A 21,073-nucleotide genomic window follows, 5' to 3' on the forward strand; every position below is an offset into this window, starting at 1 on the left:
TAGCTAGCTATTCATCTGTAGAATATTTGCTAGCATGTTGTTATTTCTCTCACACACACACACACACACACTCACACACACTTAGGCACATTAACTTTTCTTCTTATAATATTTTACTGCACTTGAACTAGGGTGAAAACAACACAGCTAATCATGAGCTGACTATTATTGTTTACATTGTCCATAGATAATGCAGTTTCTGAGCACTAGCTCCAAATTGCTCTGCTACACGGGGTAAAAGTGGACGTGACTGAGATATTTCACAGACCATTTATAATCCAGACATTTTAAAAACGACTTCCACACAAAACGATGCTCCTTAGGGGCTTATTTATTTAACCGCGTGTAAGTTAGCGCCCTCTTGTGGCCGATGTCGATTTGGTGCATTCATCTATATCGGCTAACTTGAATGAGGCGTGTTGGTGTAACGTGTCGATAAAATTGCGCCATCTGGTGGTAATGAACACGAAAGACACGATGCGGTAACCAGGAACACATTGTCAGAGAGTAGTGAACTGTGATACCGGTGTGTTCAAGGACAACACAGGTTCACGTCCAGCTCAAGGTTCTTTAAGAAAAACAAACAAAGATGTCTGCTACAACATAGACATTTTTACGGTAAGACAAACGGCATTTTTTGGCCCGTATTCATTTTTCATCTTTGTTTGTATTCTCTTGTCAGTGCAGGAGGTTAGCAAGCTAGTGCGTTTAGCCTGTGTTCACGCTAGCTCTGTTTCACAGTGCTAACCTGCTATGGAGTCGGATTAGTGTCGAGTTTCACTTCCATGTCTTTCTTAAACGTTATAACAACGTATTTGTCATCACGCTTTACTGAAATACACAATAACTTACAGAACACGTGTTTATCACACCAGTCATACAGTAAGGATGGAAATTTCGGTCCTTTTTAGTGATGTGAGTCGGTTCATTCGAATCACGACATAAATTAGAACCGACTCGTTTGCGATATTATAGTGTTGTTCGTTGGCTGACTGACTGAAATGTAATGGAACCTACACGACCCTATCTTCTAATTCACAAAATAGCACGGCATTTAAACAGTTACTGAAGATATATGAATAAATAAGGACATTGCTTTCATCTAGGAAAAAAGAAAGAAGGAAAAAAAAACGTCTCGTGTACTCGTTTTCCTAAAGAGTCGACTCAAAGAGCCGACTCGCATCCTTTATCAGCATGTACAGCAGTAGAGATGTGGACGCTGGTGTTAATGCACACTGCACTGTTTCTGTAATGGATATAATGCAGTTTTACTACACGTAACACTATGTGTAGGTAATCTGAGCATGCATTTTTGTCTCACTATGATGAGAGACTCTATATATTTAAATTGCTTGTACTACACATGGTTCAGAAGGTATATTTATTTCAATGGAGGATCCAGTTTCAGTCATGGCTGATCCATGGCTTACTGGTTAACTCAGATTTGGAAACCGCTTCAACGATGTTGGAGTACAGGTCACATAAACAGATTGCAGGCTGGATTATCCCACTGGCTCATGGACTGGCTAAGATTATGTACAGTATGTCGTTGTAGAAGACATCTCCAGAACTTCTCTAGTGTTGCTGTCTCAGCTCCAGCATCCTCAGTTCAATACAGAGCTCAGGTTACTGAGGGAAAAGTTTCTCTGTATGTTCTCCCTTTTTAGTGCATGCTTTCTTTGGTTTCTTCCCATCACCCAAAATCATCATGTAGGATGAGGATTGGCTATGCTGAAGTCATATTTCAGTGTTGTGTGGATCCACGTCTGTGACCCTGACTGGGATACAGTGGACACGAGACTGAATAAATGCACAAGCATACCCGTGTACCCAAATGAATATCATGCTGATTGCTTAATTAATTGGTAGCTACGTTGCATAATTAATTGGTAGGCACAATAAATTATACATAATACAATGCTAAATAACATCATAAAGCATCATTACAAAATTTTACTGGAAATATGATTTATAATTATCAACCTTAGGATTATTAATGATTAACTTTTAGCCTTTGGAATGATTTGTAGTCTAGTATTAAACCACAGGGGGGCACTGTGGCTTAGTGGTTAGCACATTCGCCTCACTCCTCCAGGGTTGAGGGTTCGATTCCCGCCCCCGCCTTGTGTGTGTGGAGTTTGCATGTTCTCCCCGTGCCTCAGGGGTTTCCTCCGTGTACTCCGGTTTCCTCCCCCGGTCCAAAGACATGCATGGTAGGTTGATTGGCATCTCTGGAAAAATTGTCCGTAGTGTGTGATTGCGTGAGTGAATGAGAGTGTGTGTGTTCCATGCGATGGGTTGGCACTCCGTCCAGGGTGTATCCTGCCTTGATGCCCGATGACGCCTGAGATAGGCACAGGCTGCCCGTGACCCGAGGTAGTTCGGATAAGCGGTAGAAAATGAGTGAGTGAGAGAGAGTGAGAGAGTATTAAACCACAAATGGCCAAATTTTGTTTTAAACTGTCGTGGAAGTTCTGAGGTTAGAGAGATTTAAAGTATAAAATATCACACTGGTAGACACGGGCAAGAGTAAAAAAGGTTTCACAATTTATTGTGCTCAGCTGCGCAGCAGGACCCAACACTCCGCATATAGCATGAGAGATGAAGGGCCACCATCATTGATTACATCAAGATTTTATAGGCAGAACTCAAGTAAAGAAGATATGACTAATTCCCGACTCCTCCTTCCCGACTTCTCGAACTCCTCTCCGGTCCCTACTGCCCTTTTCTTAAGATTATGACAAGGGCAGTATGGACCGGAGACGAGTTGTCGGGAATTAGGCATAAACAACATCCAGTAAATCTTCTAGTAGGCCTTCTAGCAGACCTTGGCCCGGTCCAGATTAGCTTGATCAGGAGATGAGCATGCGGTGATTTTGAGCCAATGACTTATGATGTTTTGCTTTTACATATCTTCTTTACTTGTATCTGCTTTTAACTGCTTTTACCTTGTATCTGTAGTGACACAAGGTAAAAGCATAGAAGGACAAGGCCTTATCTTTAGATTAGAAATTTCCACCACAATTCTCTCCTTTTGTCCCTGGGACAATACACAAAATTTTACTAATCATTAATCTGTAACCAAATCTCTAAGTGATATGTTATTACTAATAATCAACTACATTGATTCATTCATTCATCTTCTACCGCTTATCTGAACTACCTCGGGTCACGGGGAGCCTGTGCCTATCTCAGGCGTCATCGGGCATCAAGGCAGGATACACCCTGGACGGAGTGCCAACCCATCGCAGGGCACACACACACACACTCTCATTCACTCACGCAATCACACACTAGGGACAATTTTCCAGAGATGCCAATCAACCTACCATGCATGTCTTTGGACTGAGGGAGGAAACCGGAGTACCCGGAGGAAACCCCCGAGGCACGGGGAGAACATGCAAACTCCACACACACAAGGTGGAGGCGGGAATCGAACCCCGACCCTGGAGGTGTGAGGCGAACGTGCTAACCACTAAGCCACCGTGCCCCCCTCTACTTGATTCACAGTATTATTAATCATTTGTTTAATTAGTATCAGTTAATCAGTTGAGTATATTCCTATATGCCTTCAGCTAAGTTTAATCATGTATAATCTCACATCAGCGTATCATTTCCCCTGTAAGGTTTTCATGAATGCTTCACAAAATACATGATCTTCAGTGGACAATACGCTGTTTTTTTGGGGACAGAACCCGATCATAGAAATACAGTTAAAGGCAAAGCATTAAACATCAATCTCATTGTAACTTTTCTACAAGTCACAAGCCTCTACTGTCCGTATTCACCTTTGTCTGTTTCAGTCTGGGCAAATTCAGTGAAATACTCATCGTATGAACAAGACAAAGACAGAGGAAAAGATTGTAATTAGGTCCTGACCAATAAACACATTCTGTCAGGGTGGTTTAAGGATCTAAATTACCAATAACCAATAATATACCTATGATTTTAGTCAGTGAAACTATATAAAATCTTAGCTGATTTCTTTTCCAACCCGAACAGTATCTTGGTAAAACCCCTACTGACAGTGTCACCAGAGACCCAATGTGTCTTATGTTGCTTGTGGAAAACCTAATTAAAGTTGCTGTTCCCGTACACTCAGGTCATTAATCGCACTGGCTGTTCTTTCAGGATTGTTTTTTACTGCAGGATCTGACACTCAGCCAGAATCCAGTGCATTTTTTTTTTTTGCACCTCATCAGCGTGCTGGTCAGCTGTTGGCAGGAATAAACTCAGACAGTGTAGAGTTCAATGAACTCAGGTTCTGGTGGTGTGATGTGACCAAGTGCTGGACTGTCTCTGTCTCTTTCTCTCTCTCTCTCTCTCTCTCTCTCTCTCTCTCTCTCTGTCTCTCTCTCTCTCTCTCTCTCTCTCTCTCTGTCTCTATTTCTCTCTCTCTCTCTCTCTCTCTCTCTCTCTCTCTCTGTCTCTATTTCTCTCTCTCTCTCTCACTCTCTCTCTCTCTCTCTCTCTCTCTCTCTCTCTCTCTCTCTCTCTCTGTCTCTATTTCTCTCTCTCTCTCTCACACTCTCTCTCTCTCTCTCTCTCTCTCTCTCTCTCTCTCTCTCTCTCTCTCTCTCTGTCTCTATTTCTCTCTCTCTCACACACACTCTCTCTCTCTGTCTCTATCTCTCTCTCTGTCTCTATTTCTCTCTCTCTCTCTCTCACACACACTCTCTCTCTCTCTCTCTCTCTCTCTCTGTCTCTATTTCTCTCTCTCTCTCTCACACACACTCTCTCTCTCTCTCTCTCTCTCTCTGTCTCTATCTCTCTCTCTGTCTCTATTTCTCTCTCTCTCTCTCACACACACTCTCTCTCTCTCTCTCTCTCTCTCTCTCTCTCTCTGTCTCTATTTCTCTCTCTCTCTCACACACACTCTCTCTCTCTCTCTCTCTCTCTCTCTCTCTCTCTCTCTCTCTCTCTCTCTGTCTCTATCTCTCTCTCTCTGTCTCTATTTCTCTCTCTCTCTCTCTCACACACACTCTCTCTCTCTCTCTCTCTCTCTCTCTCTCTCTCTCTCTCTCTGTCTCTATCTCTCTCTCTCTCTGTCTCTATATCTCTCTCTCTCTCTCTATCTCTATCTCTTTATCTCTTTCTGTAGCCTTGTTTAGCCTTTGCTGACTCTTGCTTTGAGTTGGTTGGAAACAATCTTCCTCAAAGACCTATTTTAACTCTGAAGTACACACTTTTTTGGATTTAATTACTTTACAGTGGTCAAGGAGTTGTCAGCTGCACTGATTACATTTTTAACTAAAATTTTGAAGCATCTTTTGAGGAGTCACCCATGAGCAATAATGTGTAAGTATTTATTGGTGTCAATGTAATTCTTTAGATGGAAACTGACATTGCAATCAAGAACAGAAACTGAATCAGTTTTACAAGGGACTGATTTCTCACAAAGGAAGTGTGTGATGAGCTAATGGTTTTCATTCTGATAGGAAAAGTCACCACATTTTATGTGCGGTAAATTATTTTGAATAGTTTGTTTTCTTTCCATTACATACTCTGTAAAAGGAAAGAAACTATTGAGTCTTTATGATCAAATGGAAAGTTATACTGTAGGTGACCCCCCTAGGAAAGTGTGATTCCAGCGAGACCAACTGGCACTGGCTACTCTGTGTAGATTTTATCTGGGAATTTGTCTGATAATAATCAGCATTTGTCTGATTATAAGTCAGCTTTTATTCTGGGTGTGATGTTTTAGCTCTATAACCTGATGCCTCTCATGTACAGCTTAATGAATCAGCAGGATAGTGTAGCTGCAGGCCATGCAGAGTTTTCTGTAAGAGGAGACGCCTTTTCTGCACATGAACTTCACCTTCTCATTTACATTCAGCTCTGTGTTTTCTCGGGTAGTCTTTCTGTTTGACTTGACCCCAGTGGAGAGGGCACAAACTGATGACTCTCATATGAGCTTTTAGTACAGCTGTGTATGCTTAGTGTTGATTCTTGTGGAAATTAACAGAATATTTAATCTTACTTAGAAAATGTTTTTGATATGTTGTGATTATACCTTAGTGTTGTATTTATACTACAGCATTGTTGTTATATTTTACAGTAATATGAGTCAAACACTAAATAGTTTTTGTCATAATGTGTAAAATCTAATCAGATTTGAAATCCAACAACACAAACTTTTGAATAATGAGATACAATAGACTTGTTTTGGAGTAAAAGTTCATAGCACTATGACTGAAGATTTTAGGTGGGGTAAATGATGTTGTGTGGTTTGCAGTTGAGTGCAGTTTTCTTGTAAAGGTGGTTCTTGGTCACATTTAGTGATGAAAGCTAGAAGTGGCTTGTGAAACTATACGAGTATTTTACGAGTATTTTTTAAAATAAAAATTTCAGTAATACACAGTCATCTATATTTGAAATATCTTTCCAAAAGTAACATACTCTGATAACAATAGTATTGTTTGATCATTTATTATTAACAAAATTAAAAGTTGCATTTTAAAATATTTTTCTTCTTTTTTTCCCCTTTTGTGTATTCTCAACTGCTTGAAGCAGATCTGGTAATTAACATTGTCGTCTTGTAACATGAAAAACGGCATTCTTTAAATGTCTAAAATGTTTAAGCAGGACGTGTGTTTCTTGTTCTGCTGTCCACAGCACGTTTCTCCAGTAGGTTAAAATCACGGGGATCATCTGTCTGTTAAATCCATATTACTCAGCTCGTGTGTGTTGTGCAGTCTGAAAGCATTCACTATCCATTTTGTGCTTGTTTCCCCCACCCCCAGGTTTATAGCGTGTGTGGTGTGAAGGTGAAAGAATGGAAATCAACATGGTACTGGGAGGTCAGGACAGCGTGCTGTTGGCTAGCAGTCCTGACCACACAGTCAGCCGTCTTAAACATCCCTGTGAGGAGCAGGTAAATGACACTGCTGAGAACGGGCAAGAAATACTGTCTGCCGTTTCTTTTATCAGGACATTTTGATCATGGCAGTATTGCAAGGTTTATTTGGTTAGTAGGTCATCTTCACCTCAGGTGCCGTACTGGGCTCTTGGACTATTTATTTATTTCATAATATGCACTGTACATGAAAACCATCATGGAAAGGACCAGAGTGTTAAATTATAACATCATTAATTACACAGTTCGAAGGTTTAATATAAATGGCAGTGCATAAAACTTGAACTAGATGGTTTTATATCATCCATATACACAATAAGTATTTGGATGTTTTTATTCACAGATTCTCTTCATGGAGTATAGTTTAGTATTCTCTATGTGCTCTGTTTAAAGGATCGGAGCTGCAGCCCATCTGTCCTGCACTCTCTGAGCAGCACATGGAAGGACGGCCTTCTGAACCGGAAACGGCCATTCGTAGGAAGATGCTGTCACTCCTGCACACCCCAGAGTCAGGTTAGCTTACTCCTTTTGAATGCAAAATATTTCAAATAAATTTGATTAATATCAAACGTTTTTAATAAATAGTAACATACTGCATGTATTAGTTAACCACTGCCTCTTGTGAAATTACCCTTGTGCTAAGTAAATTACATGCCAGCCTCACCACAAATAAGAATAATGCTTATCAGGAAGGAATTTCTACAATATTTCCACTCATCTTCTACATGTTTTTGTTTCAGGGGAGACTTTTTAACTCCAGCATTCCTTCATTAGGACTTCGCAATGTAATTTACATCAATGAGACACACACAAGGTAAACAGTCCTGTAATACTATGACCCGTTTTTTGGTACTCATTCAAGTATGTCTCCCCAGGTTCACATTACCGAAGCCACTTAAGTCAGTCTAAGTATATGCATCGGACTCCAATGGAAAACAGCAGGTGAAGGAGTGGAAACCAGTGACATTCATTTTTAACCATGCTTGTTAATGGATCCTTCCAGTCCAGCTCCTGTGACAAACACCAGCTGTAGGCTGTAGGTTTTTCCTACCACAAAGAGAAACATGGTTCGTGTCGTGTAGTGACACAGATGTGATGATTGGACTATGGGTTGCAGGTTGAGAGTTTTGTATTGTACATATAACTTTCTGTAGCTCTCTAACTGTTACATGTGTTTGCACACAGACACCGAGGCTGGCTGGCCCGGAGACTCAGCTATGTGCTGTTTGTCCTGGAGAGGGATGTAAATAAAGACATGTTCGCCCGCAACGTGGTAGACAACGTCCTCAACAACACCAGGCAGGAACTGATTATAGTAGTATAGTAGTTTTTGTGTGATGTAGAGTGTAACATTGAAAAGGACGTCCAGAGTCACCGTGTTCTCGTGACAGGGTGCAGAGCGCTATAGAGGAGGTGGCATCAGAGACTAGAACAGACCAGAAGGCTGTTAACAAAGTGAGGCGTAAGGCCAGAGGCTTCCTGCAAGAAATGGTAGCCAACATCTCGCCTAGCCTCATCAGGTTTGTCTACTTCTACTAATCCGATTAGACCTAAACCTTCAGAGTAATTTGTCTGGTTTGTAAAATTTGAATTGTTCAACCGATATAGGTTGACAGGATGGACATTGTTGAAGCTGTTTAATGGCTTCTTCTGGAGCATCCAGATCCACAAAGGACAGCTGGAGATGGTGAAGAAAGCTGCAACTGAGGTATTTAGAGCTTAAAAAGCTTTATAAAAAAAACGATATTTCTAATCTCCTTCTAAGTGATCTTTTTGACATCAGATTACACATTCGTACCATGTGTTTTTTTTCCTGTGTGTGTTTCAGTACAATGCTCCACTAGTCTTCCTGCCTGTGCACAAGTCTCACATTGACTATCTTCTCATTACCTTCATCCTTTTCTGTCACAACATCAAAGCCCCGCACATTGCAGCTGGCAACAATCTCAACATCCCTATCTTCAGGTGAGGGACATTTATAACAACTTATTTGTGTGACGGTACTGAAATGTACCATTTTGCTGATGTTCTTTTTTTTATGATGTTTTTCCTCTAGCACATTGATTCGCAAACTGGGAGGATTCTTTATTCGCCGTAAAATGGATGAGACCGCAGACGGAAAGAAAGATGTTCTTTATAGAGCTCTGTTACATGCGGTAACTAGATAAATGCGCTTTAGTTGTTATTTTTCATCCCTAATTGTGTTGACATCTGTACAAATATAATCACTTTTAAGATTTAGGTTTTTCCCCCTCAATAATTACACCTTATGAGTGGATAAACCTCTTATTCCCTATGTGTCAACTCAAGTGAGTCTTACTTGGGTGGGGTATTTAAATTTATATAAAATCCTAAATAAATAAAAAAAATACTTAAATCCCTTTTTTGGATTCCACCACCCCCAGAGTCTGGCTCCTTTTACATTTGTCAGTGTTTGTGACTCTTTTAATATTGTTGAAATAACTGGCTCAGAATAAATATTTTCCTATTTATATTTTCCTTTATGACACAATAATAATAGTAATAACAAGGCAAAAAAACTGAAGTGAATTTCAAAACTGTGTGGGAGAAGGAGAGAAAAAAAAAACTCAACGGAATGCTTGATTGTATTTAATGGACTACTGTTAATGTCGTTGTTCTGCATTAAAGTGAAAATGTGAAAGTCATCCTTAGGTGTTTATAGTCACAGTTTTAGTCACACAGTTTGAGCCGTGTTTGATCTAAATGTCAGCATTTTTGGCTCCGTAAAAAAATATTTTCTTTTTCTTTTTTTTTGTGGAAGTTAATTAAGGGCTGAAGGTATTGTAATTTAATCGTGCTTCTCTCTGCTGCTGTTTTCTTTGCTAGTACATAGAGGAGTTTTTGCAGCAGAAGCAGTTTTTGGAGGTTTATTTAGAGGGCACACGTTCACGCAGCGGAAAGCCGTCTCCAGCTCATGCTGGCATACTGTCCTTCGTGGTGGAGACCCTGTGTTCCGGTGTCATTCCAGACGTGCTCATCGTGCCCATTGGCATCTCCTACGATCGCATTATTGAGGGCAACTACAACAGCGAGCAGCTGGTAAGAGTCAGAATCTGCAATGAACCTAAAATACATTTTATTAACAGCTGTCGTTAATTAAAAAAGCTCTTAATCATAAAATCATTCTTTGGAAAACACGAGCCCACAGCAAAACGTAGTGTAATGTGGCTGACTGCCTGAGGATAGAAAATAGACTGACAGCAATGCAACAGCCATATCAGGGGACACTATAACATTTTATCACCATTTATCATTTAAAATACACTCTCTATATACATCCTCAAAGTTGTCATCTCTCTCAAATGGACAAATTGCCTAATCTATTAGAATAAAAGAAGGAAATGAGTGCTTTGGTAAGGGAAAAAAGCCTAAGAGACAAAGAGGGGCACAGATCTTTAACCCTTTCCAATCCTCAGTTGGGTTTCCAGTCAGAATGTGTAATGTTTCTTAGCGAGCCAAAATTTAGGAAACTTTTTTAGTTTGCTTTGTTGGACAGTTAATGCAATTTTTGTATATAATTATGTATATATTATGGTGATTGAGATTATTCAGAATATTTATAAAATTCTGTTAAACTCTAAATTGGTCTTTTATACTTCAGACATGTTCAGTGTAAAAGTTGCAGGCATGTTATAGTATCATTTTTTGTGCTCTGTCTGTCTGTGTGTGTGTGTGTGTGTGTGTGTGTGTGTGTGTGTGTGTGTGTAGGGAAAGCCCAAGAAGAATGAGAGCCTATGGGGAGTGGCCTGTGGCGTGTGGAGAATGCTCCGGAAGAACTATGGCTGTGTGCGTGTGGACTTCACTCAGCCTTTCTCTCTCAAGGTCAGAAAACTTTCCATCTCTCCCATACCATTATTCTGTCCTCCATGTTCCAAATGTCTTTTTCCCTCACTTTTACTCTGTAGGAGTATCTTGACACGCAGCGAAGTCGAAATCTACCTGCTCCGCTGACTCTAGAGCAGATCCTCATCCCTACCATCATTGCAGCTCGGTACAACCTTCTCATTCATACATTGCTTGTATTTTGTTATTTGTTTAAGCTTAGACGTTTCTCTTATTGTGAAAGATGTGTTTTTTGTACAGACCCGATGAGGCCGTGTTTAATAGAGAAGAAGAAGAACACCCGGATTCCCGAGAGCTGTCTGACGAGCCCTGGAGAAGGCAGGTCATCTCTAACCTGGCCAAGCACATTCTCTTCAGTAAGAGTGCTCGAAAAGCTCGCAGTCTCCCAGCCTTCTCTAAAGACTTTTCTCTACAGACTTGGCTGACCGAATTTAGGGGTTATTAGCGGACGCGCAATCCTCCCTGTGGTGGTGTGCTCACAGCCAATCACATTCCCTTGTGTGTTGAATGTACTCAGCCAGTGTTGCTTTTTTATAAGGACAATGGGTCAATGTATTTGGTAAAGGGGAGAATGCCAGCTTATATGAAAATATTTTATATAAACTCAACATGATCCTGCTTTCATTGCGGCGACTCTGAATTAAATCGTTAAATCATAAATCGTTATGATGAAGTAAACCTTTACAGTCGTTTGCAAAAGTTTAGGAACCCCTGACAATTTCTTTTTTCATTTATAAACAGTTGGGTGTTTGGATCAGCAATTTCATTTTGATCTATCAAATAACTGAAGGACACAGTAATATTTCAGTAGTGAAATGAGGTTTATTGGATTAACAGTAAATGCGCAATATGCATCAAAACGAATTTAGACAGGTGCATAAATTTGGGCACCCCAACAGAAAAATCACATGGATATTTTAGTAGAGCCTTCTTTAGCAGAAATAACAGCCTATAGACGCTTCCTATAGCCTGTAATGAGTGTCTGGATTCTGGATGAATGTATTTTGGACCATTCCTCCTTACAAAACATCTCCAGTTTTGTTAGGTTTGATGGTTGCCGAGCATCAAATCACCGCTTCAGATCACCCCACAGATGTTCAATGATATTCAAGTCTGGGGACTGGGATGGCCATTCCAGAATATTGTACTTGTTCCTCTGCATAAATGCCAGAGTCGATTTTGAGCGGTGAATTTCCTATGCACCTGTCTAATTTCATTTTGATGCATATTGCACATTTTCTGTTAATCCAATAAACCTCATTTCACTACTGAACTTTCAGTTTTGTGTCCTTCAGTTATTTGATAGATCAAAATGAAATTGCTGATCCAAACACCCAAATATATATAAATGAAAATCATGGAAATTGTGTGGGGTTCCTAAACTTTTGCATATGACTATATATAAGCTCCAGATTTTTTTTTCCCCCTGTCCTTTTTTTTGGCAATACATTTTAGAGTCATCAAAGTTATTTTTGAGTGTTAAAAATTTCATTGATAATACAAATAAAATAGGAGGAAAAGTGTATTGAAATAAACAGAAATCCTAATAGATTTCACTCGTGTGACTTTGAATTGTTTTACTTCGTCACAGCCGCCAACAAGTCGTCAGCAATTATGTCTACTAACATCGTGGCCTGTCTCCTGCTGTACAGACACAGACAGGTGAGGGCTCAGATTCCCAACCCTCTGTCAGCCAAATCCTCCTTATTTAACTCTGTAATAAAGTGATAATAGTTAATATATATATATCTATAATACATGATAATTTGGCTAGTTTTGTCAGTGCTAATGGAGCATCACTTTTCTTTAAAGGGTGTGCTGTTGTCCAAGCTGGTGGAGGACTTCTTCAACATGAAGGAAGAGATCCTTTCGCGGGACTTTGACCTTGGTTTCTCGGGGAACTCTGAGGATGTGGTGATGCATGCGATCAACCTGCTGGGAAACTGTGTGAATGTGACCAGCACTAACAGGAACACAGAGTTTATCATTGCACCAAGCAACACTGTGCCAGCACTCTTTGAGCTCAACTTCTACAGCAACGGCCTCTTCCACGTCTTCATTGCTGATGCCATCATAGGTATGTTGTCTTGGGCACCTAGAGATACAGTTATATCCAGTGCAACCTGAAAACGTGACTGTGGTCATGGTGCAGTTTACATAAGGTACCCCCTAACCGTGGAGTTCATCCTGTTCTTCAGATTTTAAAGTTTTCACTACTTCCATGCGTCTGATGCCACTAATCATCAGATTAATCATCTTTCCAGAAATTAAGTGGGTGTGTTAGAGCAGTGAAAACATTAATACGTGCAGAATGGGGACGAATTCACCTGAAGGACAAGGGAACCTGCGCATGAGGTTTTATTTAATGTTAGAGATCTGCACTGAAGAAAAAGATTCCCTAAAGCATTACTTATCTAAAAGTTACTCACTGTCCCAAGATGGCGCTAATGAGTCACACATTTTGATACCGTCGTGCCCCTTTGTGGTTTTTTTTTTTTGCACCTTTCTTGTAAGTCAGACCACAACTCTCTAAAAGAGGGTCATCATCCCTAGATGGAACATGTATTTCTAGCAGTGACAATTGATACTTTTGATCTTTCACCTGCCTACTGGAAACCCTCTTAAAGCCTTTTCGGGTTTTATTGTACCCTTTCTTTCACAACCATGTGGAAACATCTTTACATTGGAACACATACATTATGTAATGGGTATTTTTGGCTTTCTACACTAGTTACACATGTATAATGGGTTTTATGTGTGGATGTTATATTGTGTTAGCTTGCAGTGCTCTGGCCATGCTGAGGGAGCAGGTCACAGAAGGTGAACTCGGCACATCGTCCACTCTGCTGAGTCAAGAGAGACTCATTTGCCGTGCAGCAGGACTCTCCCACTTCCTCTCCAATGAGGTGATGGTTACCATGGTAAGTGCTTTATCACATAACAGAACCTTAAGTAGTTTTGCAATAAGTTGTTTCCTGTCCTTTCCTGGCACAGAAACATATTTCAGTGAAGCCACCCCCAATACATGTTTGCAGTAAATGCTAATCATGTATGCATGAACAGTAAATTAATAAAAATAATACTTGTTTTACCCAAAACCAATGTCAGAGAAAAAAGGCATTTTTTTTAAAAGAAATAAATATGTCCGTATGTTAGTGGTCTTCTGTTAATTATTAATTAATGAGTACTACAAAAAAATGTGGGCCATAATCAAAATGTGTGCATCTTCAAGTCTCTCCTTAAAAAGCTAGTGAGTAAAAGAGTAAAAAAAACAACTTTTACTTATAGGAAAGGAAGGTGTTGTTATGGACAATGACATGTTTCACAAATTTTGATGAGTTTTTGCTAAAAAGTCCAGGTAAGAGCTACTCCTAGACTTTGGTCCCTGATTGAAACTTTATGTTTAGAGTAGAAGTAATGATAATCATATGTTTGCTCTGTCGGTCCTTTTAGCAAGTCTGGTGTGTGATTTTTGTATCATATTCTGCTTGCTTTTCTCTCTGTTGTTCAAAGCCGTGTCAGACTGTCTACCAGGTGTTCCATGATGCTGTGACCAGACTGATCCAGTATGGAGTGCTTATTGTTGCCGAGGTAAGAACTTTTTCTTGCTCAGTTTTCCCTTTTCTTTGCTCTTTTCCTCTCAGTCCTGTAATGTTGGTAAGAAAAGATATATACCTTCATTTGTCCCACAGTGGGGAAATTTCTCTGTTACAGCAGCAAAGAAAAAGAAAGAATATATATATATATATATATAAAAGAATAAAGACGTAATATAGTATACAGTATATACACAACACAATGTATAAATACAAAGAAGAAAAAAGACACCACGAGTAATTAGTTACGCTAACAGACATATTGCACACAGGTAATATTTAACTGTATTAAAATTTCTGTTATTGCACATGTGTTGTTTAAAATACTTTGTTATTGTTAATATTGCAGTTAAACAGTAATACCAGTGTGTGTGTGTGTGTGTGTGTTATGGTGACTGGTTCACTATGAGCAGCTTTGATTGTAAAGTACTGGTACTGACATTACAAAGTAAAAGAAGTTCACTTTAATAGGCTTTTCTAAATATTCATTAATAATTAAGGTTTTGTTAATTCCTTGCTATGTTTGACTTTATTTAGTAAGAATTAATGGGATGTAAAATAGTGCTGCAGCAATCATCTTTGTAGTTGCTTTCTATTTATGTTAGTTTGCGGCAGAGATGGGGGACTCGAGTCATATGAGTTGACTCGAGTCGGACTTAAGTCGCAAATTTGAGACTTGAAACTTGCTTGACAAATATTAAAAAAAGACTCGACTTGACTTTGATTTGACATTCATGAGTTGAGACTTGACTCGGACTTGAGTTAAATGACTCGAAATAACTTGTTTTTTGTTTTATCTTTTTTTGTCTATTTTGTTTTTAAATCTGTTTTTGAACGCACGCAAGAGCGTAATCTAACCACGTGATGCAGCAGGCAAGCAGAGGGAGCGCGCGCACTAACTAATAAACCTTAACAGTCGTGACGAAACATGGAAGGCGCTACACCAAAAGTAATTAAGTTCGGGTACCGGGATTTTGTGCAAGATGAGAAGAGAAGAACAGCAGTATGCGACCACATCGCTCACAATGGAATGACAAAGTTCTATCAAATTTAATTTTTTGCAAGCGCAATGTAGTGTAAATGGTTGGTCACTGTTTATGTGGAAATGTCAGCTTTTTTGCAATAGCAATTATAATTGGTCTTCAGTGTTAGGCTTTGAGTGAAAAGCGTATGGATCGTTTATGGGGATGCACATATATATAAAAAACATAATAAAATAAAAAACTTCGGAGTTGCAAGCAGAGCCATATTCTTGTCTCGCATGCACACGCACACACATTCAATTTAAAGGGATAGTTCACCCAAAAATAAAAAAAATTCTTTTATCCAAACCATTCATGAGCCCCAATCACTTCCATAGTATTCTTTTTTCCCACTATGGAAGTGAATGGGGCTCATAAATGGTTTGGTTACAAACATTCCTTAAAATATCTACATGTGTGTTCATCAAAACAAAGAAATGTATTCAGGTTTGTAACATCACGAGGGTGAGAAAAAGATAGAATTTTTATTTTTAGGTGAACTATCCCTAATTAATAAATTACACTCACTCCAATCATCTCTCTCTCTCTCTCTCTCTCTCTCTCTCTCTCTCTCTCTCTCTCTCTCTCTCTCTCTCTCTCTCTCTCTCCCCCCCCATAGTTAATTCACTTATTGCATATTGAAACTTTTCATGCTTTTATGTTGGCCTTATTTCAGTTACATTTACATCTTAGGCTTTGTAGTTTTGATTTGTATTAATTTTTAGATTTTTATTGTATTTACAACTCACCTGTATGTGGACACCCTTTAAAAATAAATGCATATAATCATTTTTGTTGCAAATAAAGCTCATAGTCCATAAATACTGTAGAACTTTGTTTAATATATACATTTAGTTAAATCATCAAACATCTGTATGACTTGCCAGTGACTTGCTTGACATAAAGCCTTGACTTGACTTGACGCACAAAAAATGACTCGGACTTGCTTGAGACTTGAAGGTTAAGACTTGAGACTTTACTTGTGACGCACATGTGTGAATTACTGTACTCCCACCTCTGGTTTGCGGTGTTCAGTATGAAACACATGAAAGAGATGATAATTGGGGGAACGTGGTGCAAAGTGGTTGCAGATTCATTTCTGCACAATTTAAGAATATAAATACAGAAAAATTGAGAGAAACAGAGAAAAATTTAGAAAAATACAGAGAACTCTTGACCTCTATCTTCATGATATTTTTGCTTTGTACTGCTGATACAAATGATTCTCTTTAAATAACTGCATGATTGCACAGTTGTACTTGTGTTCCTCATAAAGTGGATGGCATATACAATAGTATTTTTAATTTAATCTTTTTATTTCATTAGTGAAGTGAACTGATTCTTTATGCAAATGGTATTCAGCCTGATGGGTCTAGTCATAGTCTATGAAAATTGGCTGAATGTCCAGATACTGGGGTTTACACTGTTTACACTATAGTATAAACAGAGAGATTTACATCTACATGGTGTTGTGCAGGTTGATCAGGAGGAACTGAGCCCCTCGGAGGAACCCTGGCCTAAGAAGTTCCCAGAGCCTCTGTCCTGGAGGAGTGATGAAGAAGATGAGGACAGTGACTTTGGAGAGGAGCAAAGGGACCGATATCTGAAGGTAAACTGCAGAAAATGGCCTAATACTGGTATTATACTGGTATTTATTCAAATAAAAGCATGTTAAAAAATAAATCAACAATATTCTTGTATAACAAAACAAAAAAATCTGTGATCTTTTTCTCGTCTTTTCTGTATGACTTTCCATTATTGTAAGTCATTTTGCACACTGCTCTTGCCCTGTTGCACACTGTATGGTCAAATGTATGTGGACACTTGACCATCTTTATTTCCCTCCAAACTGCTGCCACAAACTTGTGTACCAGTCATGTGCATTGTAATGTAGCACAGTTAAAGCCTGCTGCCCAGCTTTCTATTATGCATTGAGCAATGAACACAGACTTAAGTCTGGGAGTTTTGGGAGTGAACATGTAACACTGAGTTTTTCCTCCAGCAGTAACGTGCGTAGCAGGTCCAGCATACTGTAGTAATCATTTCTAAAATGGTTTTAAGTTGCTTACATATACATGTAAAAATTAATAAATTCCAATGTTAATTATTTATACTAGTTGTATCAGCATTTAAGTGATCAGATATCTGACTAATCTATGATATTTTGGGGGTAGGGGTGTATTATGTAATTTGAGGTATGGCAGTGATGTGATTATATTTCATTAAAAATGGAACTGTTTATGCAGGTGAGCCCATCGTCTGAACACCAGGAGTTTTTCACATTTATGCAGCGAGTTCTCAGCCCTGTGCTGGAAGCTTACAGCGGGGCAGCCATATTTGTACACAGCCTGCTCTCGCCCATGGCAGAGAGGGAGTACACGCAGAAGCTCTTCAAATACCTGCTCACACGCACAGAGAAAGGGGTGGCAGCTTATGGTCAGTCTCCAGCAGCCTGCACAAACTGTCTGTTTATATGTCTACCTTTTTTCCTCTAATTTCTTTTGCTTTCTTTGTTAGGAGAAAGTGCTACACACTACCTCGTGAAAAATACAGTCAGAACGTTTAAGGAACTGGCGGTGAGATTAATAATAAATGAATAAACAAACGGATATATTTGAATAATAATTTTAGATAGATTTTTATAAAATAAATATACATTTTTTAATAAAAAAATAGATTTTTATAAATGAGATGTAAATATAAAGGAAAGACTGTGTTTGTGTGACAGGTGCTGAAGGAGCGCTGTGAGAACGGTGTGTGTCAACTGGAGCTGAGCCCTACGTTCCAAACTCAGGCCAATAGGAACAAGCTCATACAATACATCCTGGGCTTTTGCCTGCTGTGAGTCATCGAATTCACTTCTCCATCTCACTCAAGGGCTTCTACAGGCTACAACAAATATCAAAAAGGTGCTATTCTATGGAAGATTTACCTAGAAGTGCCTTCAGCAAACACCTAGGACTGGGCCAAGCCTAACTTAGGCAATTCATTTCCTTCACACCTATGAGGATGGATATGCAGCTAAGTCACTCAGTCCCTGAAAAACCACTCAGACAGCTGTGATCATCACTGTTGTCTGGTTTTTGTTTTGCTTTTGCTTTCGGGTTCCTTTTCATTATTTTTAGCTTAGAAAAGTAGAGGAATGTGTCACTTTCTATATACATGTTGCCTTCAATCTAGACCAGTGTACTTCAAGGATCTCCGGCATAGATAATACATTTTAAGGGCATTAAACTGACTAGAATTGCTGGGGAGCCTGTAGATAGAAAGTGTAGCTCCTATATTTCACTCTCCTTTACATGTAAATAAATATTTTACCCATTTAACAAAAAATTCTGTTTAACCCTGGTAAAAAAAAGTAGATGACTTGTGAACTGTTACCTTTTCCTACACACATTAAATTAGAGACATGAAAAGGACACGGATTAAACCTTGGTCTATATTTCTCTGAAGAAGTAGGCATGTAATAATCGCATGAAATAATTGTCTGAATTTTGGGAAACTGCTTCAAACGCTGGACCCGAGACACAGAGGCTCTATTTCAAATTGAAGGTACAAGAGTTACAGTACAAACATTCAGTAAAAAGGCAGAAGAGATGTAGAATTTGGATATTCTTATACATTTGCTGAATGGAGAAAATATCAAAGATATCATGATTTGTTATGAGCAGTAGTAGTGTTATTAGTAGTGGTATGTCTAAGCAAATTCCCACAGGATGTTTTAGCCAATGCTTTACTTCTGTAAAAATAAAGCTGGGTACTTTTTATGCAGCAGAAAGTAAGATGTAGCTGAGTCATGACAATGAGGTAATGTTTGACTAATAACTAAATGTTAGACTGTAACAGGACAAATTATAAAAATACCTAAATACCTGGTTTTTTTCCCCCCAACATATGAAGGCATTTAGAAAGAAATGCACTTTAATAGATATGTAAAATATAACTCAGATCATGTTTTTTTTTTTTTTAACTTTTTATGTGAAATTTGCAGGAGCTTAAGAAAATGACTTATTGTGTAGCGTATTCGAACCCAAAAAGGCTTATCCCTTTTTGTCATACACAATATTTACATTTTAGGAATTAAAAAAGTCCTTTGAGGTTGGTGCTTTTACTGTTTTACTGTGCGTGTATCACATTGCTGATTCTGTTATAAAACACCCGTTGATCACGGTTGAAAACAAAAGGTTTTCTTGATAATTACACACATCATAAGCTACAGCACTGGATCCTTCCACCTAATTTTCAGTCTTTTTGATCTTATTGGTTTGTTTGTGGCAGTCACAATATTTTACTCATGAATTAATATTCATAAAGAATGCCTTTGATATTCTTTAGTCTAGTGCACTACGTTTTTGTTTTCTCATTTACTGCAATGAATCCTGCAGCTAATAAACTGAAAGTTGGTGGTTTTTTAAATGCCTAAAGAATGTGCAAAATGTGGTATGTTACTTGTGTGCATGACATCATTTTTTGGTTTTACTGTACTGTGAACTTTTTGTAATCGAGAGAGTTTCTTGTGAAGCAGCAGAACAAATTCTTGGGAATGTATAAAGGGCAATTTGTCTGCATATGTACAGTACCTAATTCTAAAAAAATAATTCGTATGTTTTAAAATGCTTTATGGGCTGCTTAGATGAAAAACAATTATATGTCTGTTAAATGCTTGTTTGCCTGACTTTTCTTTTTTCTTTTTTGGCTTGGCGCGGCACAGAAATTGTAAGACTTTTGCCAAAACATACTTGTTAAACAGAGCAAAAATGATTATATCTGAAGAGTTGCTTATACATTCTAAGTGAAAACCTTACAAAAGCTGAAAAATTTCCCCCAGTGAACAATGCTGTGCTCTATAATGTTAATATTCATAGCTAGTAATGTATTATAAATTTAGAAACATAAGTGACAACATAGTAAATGTTTTAAGCCCCAGTGGGCTGAGCAGCTCATAATGTTGAATATTCTTCACATCCTATCTGATCAATAAGCATTGTTAAATACAGTGTCAGAAGTGTCGAGTGAAACATTTGATCAAAACTAAACTGCTACTCATCTTTCATGCCTGTAAAACATTTTCAAATGTACAGATTTTGGTTTCAAAATAATCATCAATTAAACAGTAGAGAAATAGCTGGGGTTTTCCCTGGTGTTTTGTTTTATTATACTACACGCTTAGCTATTGAATCTGAAGAACTGCCAATTTTTGATTTTCTAATCATCAGATTTTCAATTTCCTTATAAGAGACGGTTATGAAGACTCTTCTATTGTTTTTAAATTTCATGAGCAGGTTTCAAGAAGCTTGCTTGAGGTCATTCAGTTTTATTAGACTTTATTAATTTCTGATTACAATAAAACATTTTTTAAAGACAATTGAGCTGTTAAAATGTGAGATAAGCGTATTGCATAAGCTTCTTAGACATGTAGAGACATGCCTTGGTGGAAATCCCCAGTGTCTTGTTTAAAAAAAAATGTGTGTATGAAACCTTCACGTGAACCGTCTTTTATTAACCTTTAGAAAAAAAAAGAAAAAGGTCGTGCATTCATAGAAACTGTAGGAGTGTCAGGCATTACGCTCTTAAAATAAAAATGCAAAAGTAAAATGTTTGATGTTCATTTCAACCTGTTTAGCTAAAATGGCACCAATATATGTGCAGCATCATTTATAAGTAAAGGTTACATTCATTTATTCTGAAGTGGATAGAAGATCATTTAAAATAATTTAACAACAAATCAGTTATCA

General features: G+C 38.4%; 1 protein-coding gene across 2 annotated transcripts; it reads left to right on the top strand.

Moving 5' to 3' along the window:
- The first annotated feature begins 459 nt into the window (after positions 1-459).
- On the top strand, positions 460-20,462 carry gpam (glycerol-3-phosphate acyltransferase, mitochondrial). 2 transcript variants are annotated; one of them, XM_060857987.1, is made up of 21 exons: positions 460-618; positions 6,744-6,874; positions 7,250-7,369; positions 7,597-7,670; positions 8,042-8,155; positions 8,248-8,376; positions 8,465-8,564; positions 8,685-8,821; positions 8,913-9,012; positions 9,704-9,916; positions 10,586-10,699; positions 10,783-10,868; positions 10,961-11,076; positions 12,312-12,382; positions 12,533-12,797; positions 13,499-13,641; positions 14,234-14,311; positions 16,816-16,947; positions 17,585-17,774; positions 17,856-17,914; positions 18,067-20,462. In XM_060857987.1, exons 2-21 carry the CDS (start codon positions 6,776-6,778, stop codon positions 18,181-18,183), a joined length of 2,457 nt encoding a protein of 818 aa, XP_060713970.1. In that variant the 5' UTR covers positions 460-618; positions 6,744-6,775; the 3' UTR covers positions 18,184-20,462. The 2 variants fall into 2 exon arrangements, with proteins under 2 accessions (XP_060713970.1, XP_060713979.1); XM_060857996.1 differs by lacking the exon at positions 460-618 and adding an exon at positions 5,129-5,298.
- Positions 20,463-21,073: the final 611 nt, after the last annotated feature.

The sequence above is a fragment of the Tachysurus vachellii genome, chromosome 2 (genome assembly GCF_030014155.1).
Source record: "Tachysurus vachellii isolate PV-2020 chromosome 2, HZAU_Pvac_v1, whole genome shotgun sequence".
Lineage (NCBI taxonomy): Eukaryota > Metazoa > Chordata > Actinopteri > Siluriformes > Bagridae > Tachysurus > Tachysurus vachellii.